Genomic DNA, 20851 nt, shown 5'->3' with positions numbered 1-20851 from the left:
CTGGGGTGGACCCTGAGAGTTTGCATCTCTGACAAGCTCCCAGGTGATGCCTGATGCTGCTGGTCCTCAGACCACACTTTGAGTGGCAAAATCAAGGGAGAGTCAGGTTCAGTAGGTATGAGGCAAGAATTGGCATTTTTCATTTTTTAAGATATCTGCAGGTGATTCTCACGTATAGGTGAGTTGAGACTGGCACCCCATTGGTGGCTGACTTGTCACGGCTTTCTGGGGGAATTTGCAGATGCTTGCAACACACAGCTCCCTCCTGGTTTCCCTCTTTTTCTCTGCTCTCTTTCTTGTATCCTTGGGTGGCTTCTCTTCCACCCAGTCAGTATCAAAGATCTTCAGGTTTAAGTCCCCTGGTTCTTACTGTAACCTATCTCCCTGGGTCATACTTTCTGTTCTCTTTCGGTTCTCAAAACCTTGGTTTTGCCCTCATCATCTTCCAACTCTAAGCTTCCAGCTGGACTGTTGTTTCTGAATGTCAGGGTGGCCAGCTCTCTGCTAGACTGAATATCTTACAGAAGGTGATAGATATAAACACCTTCCTGCCCCAACCTGTTCCAACTCCAGTGGTCCTGATGGCAGCTCCAGATGTTCGAATCATCTTTAATTGCTCCCTGTCTTCACCTCCACCCCTCTAGCTTCTTCTTTCTCTATCTCTTGGATTTGCCCATTTCTCTTCATTTATGCTTCCCACCCTGAGCTCTGTGTACCATCATCTCTGCAGACCTTCATCCTCACTGGCAAGCCAGTCTCCTCCTTTCATCCACTCTTGTCCCCCGACTCCACCCCAGCCTGTTGCCATAGTGACATTTTAAACATCTGATCCTCTCCCACTCTTGCACACAGATAGTTTAAATCCTTCAGAAGCTTCCCTTTTCCTTTAGAACAAAGTGACGGAAGAGAGATAAATAGACCCAGGGTAGGAGAGAGGCGGGTGTGGGTGGGAGTGAGTGGGCAGAGGGGAGAGAGAGCAGATCAGATGTCAAAGCCACTAGGGGTTTCTAGTTGTCAATTAACTTACTTGGATCTCCATGGGATGCTGGCTCCAAAGACTGTGTGCTTAATTCTTCTTTTGGAACAAATCCTGGAAAGAGCAGTAAAACTTTTGGTGACTTACAAGAACAGGAAGCATCTGGCCTCACCCCAGGGATGGGGACAAAATGGATATTCACACTCAGCTCCAGGGGCTGGGCTTACTGCTAACTGTGCTCTTCTCCATACCACCCCCATCTGAGGAGATAAGAATGGATGAATATTTACAGACAGTGCAATAGAGACACAGCACTCCTCTGGGTGCTTACGGGCATTTGAAGTCAAGTGTGTTCAGATCTGTCTTCTACAGCCCCTTAGCTTAGTCTATCCTTAGCCTTCTTGTCTGAAAGCATTAAGCACTTTGCCAGTGTAAATTATCCCTCTGTACAATTCTGAAAATCTTGAGGTCAGGGATGAGTCTCACCCATCACATAAACCTTCCCTGTGGTCTTCAGTCAATATTCAGTGACTGAGTTGATGAACAAAGATGAGTGAGTCCAGGGACGGGGTTGGGTGTAGACCGGAGGAGAAGAGATGAGATACTAGCAGCTCAGACAAACAAGAGGGTCTACGCTGCAGCCTGTCCTCTCCTGCAGGCTGAGACCAGATGCAGAAACAAAAGGATTAGTGCTTTGAGAGGGCGTGTGTGTATGTGAACTGAATTTCAGCTTCAGGGTTTTCTTTAGAGCTGTTTACCTGGGAGCCACATTCATAAATGTTTCATATAAGGAAATAAAAACAATAGTCTTTTAAGGCTTAGAAAGGCCAATGAGTTTCTCGGCAGAGTGTAATTGCAGCACCGGAAGTGAGTCTCCTGTTTTTGGGATGCTGGGGAATGCCCGCCAAGAATCCCCCACCTCCATGGAAGAAGGTGCTCAGGACTCCACTCTTGGGTGGGGTGAGCTTTCTCTTGGCTTTGTTAGTTTTTCCAATTTGCAAAGCACATGATTTCATCTTCCCATTAAAGGTCAGCTTGCTCATCCCACTTCCTCAAATCATTAAAAAAATTCACTAATGGCATTTCTCAGCCAGGAGTCCTGGGAGGGGAAGAAATACACGTCCAGAGGCTCAAGTCCTCTCCTCCATATCCCTCTGCCTGCCCCCAAACCAGCAAAATCTGCCCTTGTACCAAGAGTCTGAAAACTGTGTTTGCTGTTGGAGTTTTGAACGCTTAATGTAGTAAATAGGGAACAACATTCATTCATGTGAGGAAAAAACCTGAATCCCATTTGCAAAGAAGGAAGAAGAAATAGAAGGAAATTAAGGTGTGTGCCCAGATGGAGTGAGGGTCTAACCCATTTTGGGGGCTGGGAACTCACTGCCTTCTGTCTTCATATTTCTTTCCCTCTCTGTGAATCTAGTCTTGTCCCTGACTCGGTCCTCCCTGTGGGGGTTTCAGTGGGCCGTTTGCCTGGCCACCAGACACCTAACGCTGGAGGTGACACTGGAGGAATCTTCTGTAGCAGATTTGACCTCTGTGCTATTTGCTGTTATCCTAAGAATCTTGATCTAGTCATGGCCAGAAGGATGGGCTGTATAATTACCTGCATCGAGAAGGACTGATTCAGGTTTCCACAAAGCAGGTTCCCCTGATTTTCAGGATTAAAGGAAAAAACGAACTCATTAGTTAGATGAAACCAGCAGAAGCCCTCAAGTGAACTGCCAGGAGGATAATATTTTCTAATTATGGCAGAAACCTCAGTAAAGAAACCCAAGACCAGATATGGGATGAAGCAACCTGAAATCTGTGATTTTCTTATTTAAAGTTCTTAAAGTCAGAGACAAAAACATCGTTACTCTTTTCTTCCTTTCACTATGCACCAATAAGCATGGAATGATAGCAGTCCTGAAGTTCAAGGGGAACTAAAAGCTCATGCAATTCGAAGAACCACCATTGTTGCTGTTCAGTCACTCAGTTGTGTCCGACTCTTTGTGACCCCGTGGGCTGCAGCACACCAGGCTTCCCTGTCCTTCACCATCTCCTGGAGCTTGCTCAAACTCATGTCCATTGAGTCAATGAAGCCATCCAACCATCTCATCCTTTGTCGTCCCCTTCTCCTCCTGCCATTGATCTTTTCCAGCATCAGGGCCTTTTTCCAATAGGTCGACTCTTCGCATCAGGTGACCAAAGTATTGAAGCTTCAGCATCAGCCCCTCCAATGAATATTCAGGACTGATTTCCTTTAGGATTGACTGGTTGGATCTCCTTGCAGTCCAAGGGACTCTCAAGAGTCTTCTCCAACATCACAGTTCAAATGCATCAATTCTTTGGCTCTCAGCCTTCTTTATGGTCCACCTCTCACATCCATACATGACTGCTGGAAAAACCATAGCTTTGACTAGATGGACTTTTGTTGGCAAAGTTAATCTCTGCTTCTTCATATGCTGTGTAGGTTTGTTATAGCTTTTCATCCAAGGAGCAATCAGCTTTTAATTTCATGGCTGCAGTCACCATCTGCAGTGATTTTGGAGCCCAAGAAAATAAACTCTCTCACTGTTTCCATTGTTTCCCCATCTATTTTGAAGTGATGGGACTGGATGCCATAATCTTTGTTTTTTGAATGTTGAGTTTTAAGCCAGCTTTTTCACTCTCTTCTTTCACCTTCATTAACAGGCTCTTTATTTCCTCTTTGCTTTCTGCCGTAAGGGTGTGCATATCTGAGGTGGTTGATATTTCTCCTGGCAATCTTGATTCCAGCTTGTGCTTCATCCAGCCTGGCATTTCTCATGATGTACTCTGCATATAAGTTAAATAAGCAGGGTGCCAATATACAGCTTTGATGTACTCCTTTCCCAATTTTGAACCAGTCCATTGTTCCAATGCAACCCACTAACCTGCTTCAATAACATCTCTACCAAGTGAGTGGCTGGCAGGTGCTTGAATACCTCCAGAGACAGGGAACTCATTACTTTAGCAACAACAAAAATAGAGCATTTCTTCTTGGACTATTGAGACTTTGAGAAAACTTTTCTTTATGCCAGTCTGAAACCTTCATCCGCCATCCATCCATCTGTTCTTCATCACACTTAATCACGTGTGTGCATCAGTCGTGTCCAATTCTTTGTGACCCTATGGACTATAGACTGCCAGGATCCTCTGTCTGTGGAATTTTCCAGGCAAGAATACTGAAGTGGGTTGCCATGTCCTCCTGCAGGAGATCTTCCTGACCCAGGGATCGAACTCGCATCTCCTGCGTTGCAGGCAGTTTCTTTACTGCTGAGCCATCAGGGAAGCCCCATCACACTTAATATGCACCCAAAATACGCCCATTGTCATTCCGGGTACATTTGCCTCATCCATCTATTTGTGTTTCTTCCCTTGGAACCACACAGAACAAATCTGGCCCCTTCAGGGAGTAGACAGTCCCCTCATTTCCTGAGGCTCTGCTTCTCCCCACGTGCCTGAAGCAGAATGGACCAAAGCAGCAAACGCCCTTCACCGCACCCCAGTGCTGATGCAGTGGCAGGGGTGGTCAGGAAGTGAACATTCTTATGCAATAGTCCCTGATCTTTTGCGGGGAGTATGTCTGGAAGGGACTTAAGGGGCAGCAAAACATGTTAGGAAGCCTCATGAGGACACCCACGTGGCTATTTTTCTCCTCCTTCCCACCCCCTTCTTCCACCTTCAGCTCACAAGGCTAAGAGCATAACCAACTGTTTCATTTCTTAAAGGCCATCCAGCACACTTCAATTAGCACGCTCAGATGAAGTGATATTCTCCTTTACATGATTCAGTGATGCCAGGCTATTGTGAAAGGCAAGTCTGCTCTTGTAGATTCTGGGTTCATGGTGAAAAGTGAGTTTAATTTGACTCAGCCATTAACCAGGTGTAGGACCTTGAGCAAGTCACATACCCTCCATGAACTGCAATTTCTTTTTGAGTAATATTAGTTTGGGTAGGATGATCTCCAAGTTCAAAATATTTATGATCTATATGTTTTAAGTATTCAGCTTCTTTAGCCTCATTATTCTATCGCCACCTACCGGCAAAACTATGCACTTTGCCCTTTTCCTTAAAAAAAAGAAAAAGAAAAAAGTTCTGGTGACACCTCAGTTTTTGTCTAAGGCTTTCAGCACCCTTGGGTGTGAGGAAAGATTAGAATGCTGGGTGCTCTGTTACTTTAGTAGGAGATGAACAATTTTCTGACATGAAGTAATGAAGCGGTGGGACCAGATGCTATGATCTTCGTTTTTTGAATGTTGAGTTTTAAGTCAGCTTTTTCACTCTCCTCTTTCACCTGACATGAAGGATTTTTCCAAGTCTGTTACTCTGTCCTGGAGGCCTGTCCTCTATCTGTGTCACTTTAATTTGTTTGGGAAAAGTTTGAACCAAATCACTTTCACCCAAAAGCTGAACAATATTTAGACAGCTCAGACTTGGTGCTTTGAGCTTGGTGGTGATGAGAAGTAGATTTGTGAGAACGTTTGTGTTCTGGTGTCGAGGGCATGGTGTGGGGCCAACAGAAGACTATCCCGAGTCTACCAAAGACTAGCTGGGGGCTGAGGGGCTTGCCTGCCTTCTCTGACCTTCAGTTTTCTCCTGTGTAAACTGAGGGCACGAGGACTTGTTCTGCCCTGCTCACATGAAGACTGCTGCTGTTTAGTTGCTAGGTCGTGTCCACCTGTTTGCGACCCCATAGCCCGTAGCCTGCCAGGCTCCTCTGTTTACGAGATTTCCCAAGCAAGAATACTGGAATGGGTTGCCATTTCCTCCTCCAGGGTATCTTCTTGATGCAGGGATCGAACCCATGTCTTCTGCTTGACAGTTGGATTCTCTGCCACTGACCCACCTGGGAAGCCCTCATATGAAGGTAAATGTCTATAAAATCAATCTAAAACTGGTGAAAGGCACTTGTAAAGAAACAGCTAATAATTCTGTGACAGTGCTGGCTCCGTCATCTTATAGATACCGTCAGTGTCTATGGGAGGTATTGGTCTTGAACACGCACTGACCAAGCCCCATGTGAGCATTACACTAGAGTGACCCTGCAGGTCAGGGACAGCCGTGATCCCACTTTACAGGTGGGAAAACTGACACACGGGGAAGGGCAGCGGAGAGTATTAGACCCAGGCAGGTAGGCTCTCCCTGTGGTACTCACTGCCTGTTTATGACGGGCGGCATCATTGTTGCTTCCGAATCTCAGGGTTCTGGGGGTGGGGGTGCACCACGGAGAAGCCAGGCCTGGAATGTCACATGAAGAACGAGGGCCCAGAGCATCCCTGGTTTAAAATCCATGGCGAACTTTGCCCTGGTTACGGCTCCTACTGTTCCCTGAACATCTGGAGTTCACCAGCCTGGGATCCAATGGGAGTCATGGCAATGGCCCTTAGGGCTCTCAAGTTTTATGGGACAGACCCACAGCTGGCCCCTCAGCCGTGGCTTCTCCCCAGGGACTTCCGCTGCAGTTTTTAGCAGGAGGCGTCAGTCTGAGGGGCAGCAGCCTCTGGAGCCAGGGGACTCCACACACCTCCCTTCCAGGGCCTCGCCTCGTGCCAGCTGCTCCACATTTGAGGGTGACTGGAGAAGGCTGGGGACACTCAGAGGTCCTGGGCATGGGCATCAGGCCAGCAAAACATCCGCAGCCCTGCGTTTACAGATGGGTTCCCCTCCAAAGCTCTGCGTGGGACATTTGTTTGGGAGCTGGCAACCTCTTCTCATGGAAACGACATCAATTCTGTGGTTAGGTTTCCAGGCCAGTGAAGCTTATCTGATCAAACAGAGCTCAGGGTACCGTGAAGCTACCTCTGATGGTTCCAAGGAAAAGTCCCTGAGTTCTAGCCTCAATCTTCCTGAGTGTTCCACCCATCCCTCCCCTGGGGGCACAGCAGGAGCAGCCAGGTCAGCCAGAGTGGACTTAGAGGGTCCTGGTCAGGGGGTAAGGGTATGCCTGTGGGGGCAGGGGTAGGCGGTGGCATCACTGATGAGTCTGGAGGTGGGGAGTATGGGACCCGCCAAGGCAGAAGTTTCAGCCCCAGAATATTAGAATCTGAAAATATTTGAGTCATCTTTTAGTTCTAACACACAGCACAGTGTCTCAGTACATTAAAAAAAAAAAATTAACAGTTCCCCTGCCATGGAGATGATGACTTAAACTGGGGACATGTTAAGTTACATCTGTGAGCAGAAGGCATAGCGGGAGGAGGAAGCAGGACTCACTCAGGGTCCTAAGTTCGGTGTCCTGTGCAGGAGAGGGTGAAATATTAAGGCTGATGGCCATACTATTAGGTCTGTACATAGCTGCTTGTGTCTGTTAATGCATTGCCCTCAACATGGATAGGGTATTTAGTGGGGCTCAGGAGATTCCATCCCATGTGATATAATTTTATCAGTGACTGGAGAGGAGACGGCTGGCGTATTAATCAATTTGGTGGATGACAGAGAAGGAAGGCCAGCTGATGATGATGGAAGGCTAGTTAATACATTCAGTGACAGAATTAAGATTCAGGAAGGCTGCAGCACACTAAACTAAGGGAGGGTTTAATAGAGTAAAGTGTGATATTCTAACCAGGGGCAAAAACTCAGCTGCATCAGGACAGCGTTGGGGTGACCTGCTTCTCTAGAAATACGTGAGAAAAAGCCCTGGGAACCTGAGCAATTGCCAGTTCAGTAGGAGATGAGCTGATGAGGAGACAAAGCCTCCCCCACATGGAACTTGGGATGTTTTCAAGGAACCAGAGTATTTAGAGCGAGAGAGGCAGTTCCCTGGCACAGCCCTCTAGGCAGCGTGTCCTGCTCTGAGTGCCTGCTCTGAGTCACCACCAATAGACTGAGGTTTAGCCGGAGGGTGTGCTGCTGTGTCACGTAAGGACCTGTTGGAAGTCTAAGAGAAATTTGTCCCAGAAAAGACGAGATGCAAAGGAGGACGTGAAGGCTACTTTCATATACGTGAAGGACTCTCAAATTTGTTATTTTAACAAATACCGAAGATCCCCATAGAGCCTCTGTGTTGGTTACATCTATTATTGCTTTTTCTCATATTAGAAATTAAAACTGTGTATCCTCTCATTTAAAACAGACTACCTATCCATTTATTTTACTATTCATTCACTTAAAAGTAACAACAAACCTATTCATTCTATTTTAACATTTTATAATGGAAATAACTGCTTCCTAAAACAAAAGAATTCAATGGGAAGAGTGGCAGACATCTCCACTGTCTGATGTAATAGAAGACAGCTCAAATCTGATGTCAGTTCCTTCAGTCCATCTGTGGCGATGTCATTTTTGTTGAAGAGTTTGAAGAAAATCTGGCCTCAGTTATAGAGGGAGCGAAGAGAGGGCCTCACAGAAGCCCTGAAAGCAAAGTTCTTGGACCACAAGGTGAGAAGTAGTAGTTTAGACACATTAGGAGCAACCAGGCTTAAGTTCTAGATAGCACGTCCAACAGCGGGCCTGGGAAGCTCTGGGCCCCTCACATAATTATCCTACATGGGGCAAAGGCTTCCCTGCTGGCTCAGTGGTAAAGAATCTGCCTGCCAGTGTGGGGGATGTGGGTTTGATTCTTGGATTGGGAAGATCCCCTGGAGAAGGAAATGGGAACTCACTCCAGTATCCTTGCCTGGGAAGTCCCACGAATAGACAAGACTGGCGGGCCATGGGTTCGAAAAGAGTCAGACACGACTAAACAACAAAAAGCACAGGGCAGGGCCTCTGTCCGCCACATCACAAGGGATTCAGTTGTTTGGTGGGAAATCAGACCAGATCCACTTTGCTTTATTTTTTCAATGTGGCATTAAGTAAATATTTTAATGGGCTGCGATTACAGGACAGAAATCACTAAAGTACATAGAAGGTTAAAAACAAGACTTCTGAACTGATCTGAAACGCCAACACATAAAAGTATGAAAATGGGTAGGATGGGGAAACCGGAGCGAGTTACAGCCCCTTACCTAGCTGCCTTGCACTTCAAAGCAGAGTCATTGCCGTGCTGCTCATTACAAACATACAGACCAGAAGTGTTTATACAGTTCTTCCCAATTCTATGATCTGAGGATCTTCTAGCTGAGACGTTGGCTGACTATTTGATATGCAGGATTTTATCGGAAGTGAGAGCCAGGTGAAGATCCCATGTGCCAGTGGCTCCCCTATCTGCAGAAGCTAGCTCTGGGCTTTGAGATTTGTGCAGGCCTGAACACCAGAGCCTCTTGATGAAAGTGAAAGAGGAGAGTGAGAAAGTTGGCTTAAAACTGAACATTCAGAAAACTAAGATCATGGCATCTGGTCCCATCACTTCATGGCAAATAGATGGGGAAACAGTGACAGATTTTATCCTTTTGGGCTCCAAAATCACTGCAGATGGTGACTGCAGCCTTGAAATTAAAAGATGCTTGCTCCTTGGAAGAAAAGCTATGACCAACCTAGGCAGCATATTAAAAAGCAGACATTACTTTGCCAACAAAGGTCCATCTAGTCAAAGCTATGGTCTTTCCAGTGGTCATGTATGGATGTGAGAGTTGGACTATAAAGAAAGCTGAGCACCGAAGAATTGATGCTTTTGAACTGTGGTGTTGGAAAAGACTCTTGAGAGTCCCTTGGACTGCAAGGAGATCCAACCAGTCCATCCTAAAGGAATCAGTCCGAATATTCATTCAAAGGACTGATGTTGAAGCTGAAACTCCAATACTTTGGCCACCCGATGTGAAGAACTGACTCATTGGAAAAGACCCTGATGGTGGGAAAGATTGAAGGCGGGAGGAGAAGGGGATAACAGAGGATGAGATGGTTGGATGATATCACTGACTCAATGGACATGAGTTTGAGTAAATTCTGGGAGTTGGTGATGGACAGGGAGGCCTGGCGTGTTGTAGTCCACGGGGTTGCAAAGAACTGGACACGGCTGAGTAACTGAACTGAGTACCTAGGGCGAGCAGAAGTCCCAAGAGCACCCTGCCTTGGGGAGGGTCTGACTGCCCAGAGCCAAGTTGCAGAGGTGATAGTGGAGTGGGAAGAGCAGTGGAAAAGAGTAGGATTTGAGGGGAAAGGAGCTGGGACCATCAGTGTGGTCAGTGAGATGGAGTCTTAGTTACTAGGAGCACAAAGAGAGTGGATGAGAAAGGGAGACTCAGGACTGGAGACCCAGGCAGTAAGTCTATAAAAGATTATGAAAAGGGAATGGGATCAAATGCTAAAAAACAGTCTTGGGTTGTTGGGCAGGAAGAAACAGGAGCCAGAGGTCAAATAAGTACCTTGTTGCCATCACCCCCCAAGCCAAGTCTGATTCTCATGGGGTGTCTGGGCATTTGCACTGTGTCCCAGAGGCAGGTCCTGGGATGGCAGGATGGGGCCTAGGCTGCCCAAATGAGGGACATCTCCAGCAGTCCCCAGCCCCTGGGAGCCCCAGGGCATCTTGACTGGTAGAGACATACCTCTGACACTAGAAGGGACACTGAGATCGGACAGAGCAAAGAGATGGTTATTGGAGGTTAAACGCTGGGCCTGACCTGGAGGTGAGCTGCAGGGGCCAGCACTGTGCGGGAGACAGTGTTTGTAGACACAGCAGAACAAGGGCGGTAAGCAGCCGGCAGCCTTGCCAGGCTTCTGGCTTCAGAGACTCCTGCCGTTGGATACCCCAGGGGGTGGGATTAGACAGGATCAGCTGATTAACATGCAATCAGCAATCTGTTTTCTCCTCTTATTTTGCCCCCTGATGAAAGTGCCCCTCATTCAGATTTTCCTTGGAAGTCAGACTTCCTCTCTGTGGTTGGTTCTACTTTGGGGGTTGCAGAGAAGGCCAACAGCATTAAAGGAAACTGTGCCCATGCTTGACTGCCTGAAAGACTAATTCCCCGGGCCTGTTAAGGTCTAAAGTGGCCTCGGAGTCCTTGGCCTGCCCAGAGACCTGATTCTTGAGCATTTTGTCCTGAACATCAGCGTGTACGTTGGCAAAGAGGCAATTGGGAAGCCATAGAAGCTCTCAGTCCTGTCCAGGGGACTCCTTGGAGCCCCTGCTCCTATCTGGCATCAAAGCAAAACAGAATCTGCAGTCTCAAGGAATCTTTTAACATGTGGAGGACAGGTACCTCTAGCAAGAGAAAGGCCTGGACTCTTCTCCTTCCTTGTGTGCCGAGGCTATAAAGGAAACTGGAAAGTCTGTCAGCTCATGGCCCAGGCCCCAGGCAGAGTTTGTGGAAAGCATCTAACCGAGCTAGATTCTCCTTTCTCATCTCTGCAGGCCTCAGCAGCCTCTCAGAGAAGAGAACTTGTTTCGTGTGTCTGCATCCCCAGTTCCTGGGCCGAACCTTGAAGGGGTGCACACAGAAGTGGAAATAAGGGAGCCAGGGAGTGTCATGATTCCCGGGAGAATGGCTGGAGGAGAAAGGATGATTTCTGTCCCCTGTGTCACAGAAGCACTCGAGCAAAATTGGCTCTGCCCTTTCCTGGGAAATGTTAAAGGCTTCTTTGACCCAAGTTCCTCAAGGATAAACCCCAGAGAGTATCCCTTTTCAAGTTTATAAGAGCCTAGTCACCGAATCCTTAGGAATTTCTATTACAACCTCCAAAAAAATTGCCTCAAGGGAGTGGTGCTTCGCTTATTTAATGGCTTCCTTACAAGTTGGGCCCTTGAACAGTATCTTTTGTTGACATATCTGGTTTAATGATTTCTGTTCAAATCTGAGTCAAATGACAAGGATTTGGAAAGACAACCTCCATGTAAACAAGCCTAACTTCCTCCAGTAGCTAGAAAGGTGAGTTCAGGTTCTCACCTGGGTTAGCTTGGGGGCTATTTTGGCTGTTAATACAGGTAGTGGCTCAGATGGTAGAGTCTGCCTGCAATGCAGGAGACCTGGGTTTGATCCCTGGCTTGGAAAGATCCCTGAGAGAAGGAAATGGCAACCCACTCCAGTATTTTTGCCTGGAGAATTCCAGGGACAGAAGAGCCTGATGGGCTACAGTCCACGGGATCAAAAAGAGTCAGACAAGACTGAGTGAAAAGACTTTTTGATTTGTAGGTGGTGGTGGACCAGAGATCTGTAGTAGCATTTGACTGTCCAGAGCATGAATTTTAATTTAACTCTCCTCATTCTTTCCATGATTCATCCTAGCAAGATATCACCAAGGTGAGAACCGAGGTAAAGCTTTGTCCTTGTGTGGCCTGAATCTGCTCTGGAGGGGGCATTGAAATGAGGGGAAGAAGGATTTAACTCAAAACACTGACTGAAAATTCCAGGTAACAGTAGCCCTTGTACTCCACAACTGTCAAAGCATCTTTTACTAAAGTGCCATATTTCTTTATACTTCATTATTCTTATAATAATTCAGCTGTGCCTCTCCTGAGGGAGTTACAGTAATTCCTCAATAGAAATGTCACTTAACATTTAGCAGTTTGCTTAAACTGCATTAACATGGTATTGATGCAAAGAGCATTAGCTTTCAGTCATTTTTAAGGGTACACAATGGGTTATCCTTAATTACTCCGTGGGAGAATTAAATACATTTCAGCATTCATTATTCACTGGGCAATTTTTCTAAAGCAAGGTTTTTAAAAGGGCAGAGAGAGATGGGAGATTCTGTGAAGAGAGCTGTAAAGTTTGTTTTAGGCGGGAGAGGGACCACATAAAAACTGGCTGAGGGAAAGAACCAAGTTTCATGGAAGGGGAGAGATAACAGGTCATGGGAAAACATCAGTTTTTCTTAGAATCAAATTTATCCACCTTAACTTTTCATTCCTTTTGTCTTTGTTCCAATTGTTGTTGTTGTTGTTCAGTCGCTAAGTTGTGTCTGACACTTTGTGACCCCCATGGACGGCAGCACGCCAGCCTTGTTCCCTGTCCTTCACTAGCTCCCAGAGTTTGCTCAAACTCCTATCCATTGAGTTGGTGATGCCATCCAACCATCTCATCCTCTGTCGCCCCCTTCTCCTCTTACCCTCAATCTTTCACAGCATCAGGGGCTTTTCCAGCGAGTCAGTTCTTCGCATCAGGTGGCCAAAGTGTTGGAGTTTCAGCTTCAGCATCAGTCCTTCCAATGAATATTCAGGACTGATTTCCTTTAGGATGGACTGGTTTGATCTCCTTGCTGTCCAAGGGACTCTTAAAAGTCTTCTCCAGCGCCACAGCTCAATGGTGTCAATTCTTCAGTGCGCAGCCTTCTTTATGGTCCAACTCTCACATCCATACGTGGCCACTGCTGCTGCTGAGTCGCTTCAGTCATGACCGACTCTGTGCGACCCCATAGACGGCAGCCCACCACGTTCCCCCGTCCCTGGGACTATCCAGGCAAGAACACTGGAGTGGGTTGCCATTTCCTTCTCCAATGCATGAAAGTGAAAAGTGAAAGTGAAGTTGTGCAGTCGTGTCTGACTCTTAGCAACCCCATGGACTGCAGCTCACCGGGCTCTTCCATCCATGGGATTTTCCAGGCAAGAGTACTGGAGTGGGGTGCCATTGCCTTCTCCATATGGCTACTAGAAAAACCATAGCTTGGGCTATATGGACCTTTGTTGGCAAAGTGATGTCTCTGCTTTCTTGTTCCAGTTATTTGGACACAAACTCAAAATAGCTCTGTTTTCTAATTATAAAGTGGGCACATGCTCACTATCAGCATATCCACTGTGGGTAGTAAAGAATCATCTGTAACCACGCTATGCAGCAGTGGCTTGTTTACAATTTTGGTATACAGTGTTCTACTCCTTTTTCTATGCACAACACATGAGATTGGTAGCCATCCTGTTTTGTAGCCTGCTTCTTTGACTTAACAACCTGTCACAGACCAATCTTCTCTTGTCAGGAAGTATGCATATTTTAATAGCTGCATAGTGACTTTTTAACCATTCTGACAATGAACAATTAAATTGTCTCCACTTATTTTTCTATCATGAACAACACCTATGTCCAGGCTTCTTTTGACTTTGGCTGATAATTACCTTGGGATATATTCCTGGAAGTGCAAATGCTGGGTCATTTCTCCACACTGTTGCCCAAACCGTGTTTTTATCAGTTCCTAATGTGAATTGGTGAAAGCTGACCCCTTGCTGTTTACTTTGAGTGTGTTTGATTCCTGGTGAACATCTGTTATACTTATTGGCTGTTTGTAGTTCTTCCTCCATCGCCTGCCTGGTCATAACGTTCACCCATCTTTCTTGGAATGTTCGTCTTACTGTTTCTTAAGACTGGATTTTAAGGAAAATCTCCTCCTGATACCTTAAGGAAGATAAACATTCAGAGATGAGATGCATGTTGGTGAGAAGGGAAAGTGCACGTGGAAGGGTCGGGCTTTTTATGGATACTGGTTCCTTCCTGTCCCAGGTTTCACCACTTCTTCCTTAGCGGACCTTGGTCAGGGGGTGGCTTGGAGTAGAAACGTGTGTCACCAGCCCTTCCACCAGGTGGCGCTCCGCTCCTCTCTGGGGTTTACCCTTTAGTGTGGACACATCTGATGATGTGTTAGATTAGCTGAGGCATCCCGGGCACTTCTTGAGATAAACCTGACCAGAAAACAATGCTGGGCCAAGCCACACTCTACCTTCCAAGCCACAGTAGATTCAGCGGACCCTGCAGCTGGACCTACGGCATCGTCCATTGTTTCCAGAGCGCTTTCCTCAGCGTAACGCGGGACCTGGTTCTCCCGGCTGCCGGCTCTGGTCCTGGGAAGCAGCACTCTGCCTGCCTGGCTCCACTAGGTGCCGACATTCCTACCCCACCGGCCTCTCGCGTGAACGGTCTCGCCTCTCTGAGTCACCACCACTCTAGGTCTTGGCCCCCCCAAGGAGCCCCAGCCTTCTCTTGTTCTGTACTCCTCTCTGTCTTGTTAGGTTTGCACAATTGCGGGTCAGTTAAGAGGCTGAGGTGTGACCTTGGTGTCCAGCCCCATCTTCCTGGGAGTCCCACTACCTGCATCAGCTTCTCGTCATGAGCTGAGAGAACCCCTTTTCCTTGCTGCAGTTTCGACTCTCCTGAACTCCCTCCCCTGCCTGTGTCCGCTCTGAAAGGCAGCTCTTGAGCTCATTGGAGAGCCAAGATGACTCCAAGACCCCTGAAAGCAGGCTGCTCCTGCTCTGCCTCACACTTCTTAGGTGTCCTGCTGCAGGGGTCTTGGGGGGGATCTTGGTAGGATATCTTCACCGACATGGCCCGAGACCCTGGAACGGCGCCTGACACACAATGGGCACTCAAGAAATGCTTTTGAATGAATAGGTGAATTAGGTTTTGCTTCAGTGCCCCACCTACAGTCACTTCTAGAATCTTTTGACTACAGTCACATACATGAAAGGAAAAAAAAATTCACAAATGCATCAATAGCGACTTACTTGTCCATCAGCAGGAGAGTTGCTCTCATAATTTCATAGAATATTTTCAGCTATTTGAAGAAATAAGTTATCTATATATTAAATATTATTTAGTACAGTTGGGCTAAAATATCACAGCGAATATCTACAGCCAAGCATTAGGATAGGCATTCACGAGAGTAGATTGGTGGTTATCTAGGGCCAGTGGGGGAGGCCTTTAGGGGGACGTGGTGAGGGACTGTCAGTGAGTGTGGGGTTTCTTTTTGAGGTGATGAAAATGTTTTAGAACTGACTGTGGTGATGGTCACACTACTTTGAGTACACTGAAAATCATTGACCTGAATATTTTAAATGAGTGAATTGTACGGTAGGCAAAAAGTATCTCAAGAAGGCTGTTATTTGAGAAAAAAAAAAAAAAAGACATAGGCATTCAAACATGAGTCTTCACTCTTCTTCATTCCTACGGAAAATCCTTTGAGTAAACCATTCATGTTTTAAAAAGTCCTCTCTTCCTGCCTCCCTCCCCAGTTTGGCTCCTCTCGTAGCAATTAGGGCTCAGGCTACACAGAGCGCTTACCCTGGATATTTGTCTAGGAGTCTGTGGGGCAGCACAGACGTGGGTGCTGGACCGGGATGAAGCGCAAACTGATGGGCTGCGAGGCTGCTGCCCAAAGCTTGTGTCCCCAAGCCAGGAATAAGGAAGATTTGCCAGGCTGGGAGCCACTGCTTCAAGTTGCTTGAGGTTTTCCACAAGCAAAGGCCCAACTTGTAACAGGATTTCCAAGCTCCCAGTGTAGCAAAGTAAATACACCCCAGGCTTAATTATATGTGTTATGTAAAAATTGCCATCCTCTAAGGAGACACCAGGAGCAAGCAACTCACTCAGCTACTCACAAGTCTTTAAAAGAATCAAGATGATGGGGTAGTGTGTTAATGTATTTCAGAAATGATTTTTGTGGTATTTTATTTGGGGACTTTATGTTATAGCTTCTTCCATGAGCCATGCATCGGATGGAATAATAGTAATTCCTATTTTATAGAACAGTTGGGAAGATTAAAATAATGTGTGCAGGGCTCCTGGCACAGGGAGAGAATGGACTGTGCATTCTGTGATTGTTTATTACTAATCAGAGCAGGAGTTGGCTGTGTCTAGACCCTCTAGTCTTGTCACCCTGTCCACGTCCAGGCAGGTCAAGGCCTCAGCTTCTGTGCCACATCGTTAGTGCCTTGGGTGTTTGTTCACGGTGGAGATGCCTCCTGTCGCCGGGGCTGGGGGGTGGGGGGAGTGTCACGGGAGAGCTGGCTGCTGGTCATGGAGCCCGGCTCTGCTGCTTCCCATCAGTGTGATTAGGGGCCAGTTTCTTCCCCAATACGACGAATTAAGCAAATTAGAAGCACTGTATCTGCCTTATAGGGTTGTTTTGAGGATTTAGTAGGCTAATATTTCTCAGGGGCTTAGAAGAGTGTCTAGCACACTGAAAGTGTTTGGATTTGTTGAATAGAAAGATGGCTAGAGAGCTGGGCTCTGACAGGGAAGAGGGAAGGGCCATGCTATGTGGCAGTGATGTTTGGAAGCTGGATGTAAGGCTGAAAAGACCCAGTCCTGGCCACTTCCTCCTAGAAGCGAAAAAGGTGGGAGATATTTAGAAGTAGCCAAGACACAGCGACACCTGCTCCGTGGAATTTCCTCCCCTCTTGCCAGAGGACCTTTAGAAATGAGATAGATGCTCACTGCCCAGGGTGCCTAACATAGAAGACTGTGTTTAAAGCTGTTGTTTGGATTATCCACTGGGCTCCCAAGGTTGTGTTTGATGTAATACCAAGATTAATTCCATAAACTGGACTTTGGTAAAACCTAAAACATGATTTAAGAAATGGATACAAGTGGTAAGACAAAAGGCAGTTAGAAAAGAAAGAAAAACCTGAGCTATCTGACTTTTGCTAAAGGAATTCTTTTTTTGTTGTTGCCTGCTTCTAATATTTGAAGACTTCCAGGAGTATTCAGTTTGTCCCTTAAAACCCAACAGTGTTTACACAAGAATCTATTAGCCCTCCAACTGAGCTTTTGGAGAAATGGAGATTTTGCAATGGGAAAGTTTCACATAATATCCTACCTTCTAAAGTATGATTAACAGCAGTCCTATTTTCAAATCTGTACTAAGTTCTTCTGCATAGTTTGCTTAGGTTTTAGTTCAGTTTTGAATTATCATGAGCTCAATTTACCCCTTCATATGGGAAGACACGGCACACACCCCCGGCCCAGCTCAAAACTCCATACACAGGCATTCAGAGAGTCTGTTGACCCTAAGAACCCAGCCGCCCACTTTTCTAGCACACGGCAGCATACAGTCCACCTACTGACCCAGGTCCTTGCTTCTCTGGCCTGCGGGCTGTGGTTGGAGGCCGCTGGCGGTAGAGTCTGCAGATGGGGAGGGCTTTGGCAAGGTGGTGTGGGTGGCCTCGACGGCAGTGGTCCCCGGTACCTGCGTCACAGTGATTGGCTGTGCTGCTGTCTCTGGACCTGATGGGCTCTGATCTGCTCTTGCGGTCTCACCTGTAAGAAAGTGGAATTACATTGGGGCTTACAGAATAGCTGGTAGGCTCTTCAGGACAGAAATAAGTAGTTCTTGGACACTAGCTATGAGCAAAGTCCTATGCTAGCTGCTGTGGAGGCATGTACAATCTGGATGGAGGAATAAATCGATAAATGAACCAAAGATGAAATAATGATAAAATATTTAAAAGACAGCTCAAAATAATAGCCACATAAACAAGGCTGACATGATTAATCACCAAATTAATTTGCCGTACACCAGAAGCAATGGTTCGTGGATATATATGCTGTTTCAGTTAGTGTTGGCCTAGAAGTAAGGGGTGCTTTCAGGGCTCTCATTGTTTTAGAGAATGTGTCTTAGATGCTTCGGTTTTGGTTCATGACTAGCCAACTAACTCCTCTAGGTCCCAGTTTCCTCATCTATGAGACGGGGTAACAGAACTAATCAGCTGGTAAAGACTATCTCGTTTCTTCTTCTAAACATTACTCCTCACCCACACGTGATGATTTAAATTGCTTCCACAATTTTAAATAATCTGAATTTATTACAAATTATTTATGAATTTATTATGAATTTATAATTTATTATGAATTATTTATGTTGAGGGCATGGGGGCAAATGGCCCACTGGACCTTGGGATTGTATAGAGAACCATGTGTCTGCATCAGAAGGAAACACCACATAGTCCCCAAAGTGAACAGCACCCCAGTCCTGGGAGGGAACAGCAGCCACCCTCACCCGTGCCTCTTGGACCCCATGGCAGGTGTGCCATCCTAGATCTGTGCGTCTGTGTTAGTTTCCTGGGGATGCTATAACTAATTACCTTAAGCTCAGTGGCCTAAAACGACAGGAATGTAGTTCCTCAGAGTTCTGGAGGCAGAAAGCTGGAATCAGCATCACTGGGCTGACCTCCGTCCAGAAGCTCTAAGGTAGAATCTGCTTCTTGCCTCTTCTGTTTCCTGGCGGCAGTGGCATTCCTTGACTTGACACCACGCCAGTCTTCAAGGCCGGCATCCTCAATTCGCCGTCTGCTCTACTTTTATGCGGCCTTCTCTTCTGTGTGTTAAATCTCCCTCTCCCTCCTCTAACGAGGGTGCGTGCGATTGCGTTGAGTCTCCCTGACAACCCTGCTCTCAGCCTAGGATCACCGCCACGCCCCGCCCCTGCCATCTAAAGATCCTTAACTTAATCACATCAGCACAGCCTCCCAGCCTTTTTGCCCCTACCCCTTTCTTGCCATGTAAGAAGACCTCTGCAGATTCCAGGATTAGGATACGGATATCTTTTCAGAGGTTGCTTTTTCAGCCTATGACAGCATCCCAGCTCTAGCCGAAACTCTGCTTAAGGATGAAGCATCTTTGGTACACAGGACAGCAGGCCAAGGGGGTAGCATGAGATAGAGAGCTCTACACTCTGTGGGGACCCCCCAGCCTCCTCTTGGGCATGGCGCTGCATGCTGGGCCATGTCAGACTGCAGCCCTGTCCAGACGTGCAGACAAACATGAGGTGGGGTCGGGTGTTCAGACCCACTGCCCAGCACTGTACTCGCCAGTTGCCTCCCCCACCACCCCCCAACACTGTCACCTCCTGTGGGAGTCAGAGCATTGACCTGGGAGCACAGGTCAGCACAGAACGCCCTGGAACTGGGCTGGAGTTTGGCCATCCTGTCTGCTCTTGCAGGCGCTAGGCTGGCAGGGCAGGAAGCGGATCCTGCATTTACCCTGATGCTTGCTAGCAGTTGGTCATCTTTAAATCCTCCTGGAGACTGTGCCAGACTAATTGCTAAAGAGCTGGCAGAGGCCTCAGGGGTTCAGCCAGTCTTCACGCCATCCTTGGGCAAAACTAAACTTGAGTGATTTATGATGTTTCCATGACTCTAAAGGAACTGAGCTTTCATAACAAGTCCTAGGGAAGTTTCTAATTTCTCCAAAGTACTCCTCTGTTATACCCTCTGGTAAACGCTACCAGGCATTAATGCCTCTTTAGGGAGACGCAGGCTCAGGTTCATACGGGGAAAAGCCATTTAACAGAATCACTCGTATATTTTATGAAATAGGATATATTACTAATTTGGAGAGAAAGCTATAAATAAACTGACAGTACATTGTACTTGCAAATTATTAATTAAAGCACAATTAATTAAATTAAAAACTTACTTGAAAATAGTGAATATTTTTGCCACTTTAAACTCATTAGATACTAAGGATCTGGATTATCTTTTTCTCCTACCATTGGCTAATCCTGAGGTTGCCAACCTGCTTCCCTGCCAGTCTGCTTTTGCTGATATTGATTTGCTAGATAGCAAATAAAATATCCTGTGGACAGCCATTTATGTTACTTGCTTAGAACACAGATAGTTTCAAGCATAAATAAATTCAACCAACAGAGCCATCTCCTTGGTCTTCCACATTCTACCATGGAAGACCTAGTCATTTTTGCCTGCTCTCCTTCAAGGAATAGAACTGTCTCTAAGAGGGAGATAGAGAAAATACCCCAAATGATTCCAGTTGCTTATTGAATATAATGCCTGGTGTGACACCAAGTGAATTCTTCAGGAGACCAGGTTCCTTTTGAGCAATTTGAAATAAAACTACCAAAAAATAGTTTCTTTGTACAACTTCAGGTATGTGGAAGCTTAGGTTGTTTTCAAAGATTTTCATGGGAAAACATTTCAAAACTTCCCTCAGACTCTTGACATGTTATTCTTTGGATAAGGTCAAGAATAGCTTGAGACTCAACCACACCAAGGGGTCCCCCAGCTGCCTGTACCTGGACATCACTAGGATTGCAATGGGGGTGATCCAGGGCTCTATTCAGAGATTCTGATCCACTGAGCTAGGGTGGGCCCAGGAAATCTGATTGGAGAAGCATGGCCAGCTCCAGGCGCCTGGACTTTTGGCCCCAGCCCTCGCCAGCCTGGCCACGAGGCTTTCTCCAGTCTTCTGAGCCTGGCTCCCTCTGCTGTAAAGTGGGGATGGTCAGACCTACCTGGGGGGCTGCTGTCACAGTTAGAGGTCGTGTCTATAAGGGGGC

The 20851-nt window shown here is 46.6% G+C and overlaps 1 protein-coding gene across 2 annotated transcripts in view; it reads right to left on the bottom strand.

Moving 5' to 3' along the window:
* VIT (vitrin) overlaps window positions 1-20851 on the bottom strand; it is a 95667-nt gene that overhangs the window by 32351 nt on the left and 42465 nt on the right. For both annotated transcript variants that reach the window (XM_013967552.2, XM_018055118.1), the window contains 3 exons: window positions 17626-17817; window positions 2583-2627; window positions 1028-1090 (listed from right to left, as the gene is read on the bottom strand). In XM_013967552.2, the coding sequence (XP_013823006.2) occupies window positions 1028-1090; window positions 2583-2627; window positions 17626-17817 (300 nt within the window). The remainder of the gene's footprint in view (window positions 1-1027; window positions 1091-2582; window positions 2628-17625; window positions 17818-20851) is intronic.

This window comes from Capra hircus, chromosome 11 (genome assembly GCF_001704415.2).
Source record: "Capra hircus breed San Clemente chromosome 11, ASM170441v1, whole genome shotgun sequence".
Classification (NCBI taxonomy): Eukaryota; Metazoa; Chordata; class Mammalia; order Artiodactyla; family Bovidae; genus Capra; species Capra hircus.
The sequence above is the reverse complement of the archived record's forward strand: the minus strand, read 5'-3'. Positions and strand labels throughout refer to the sequence as shown.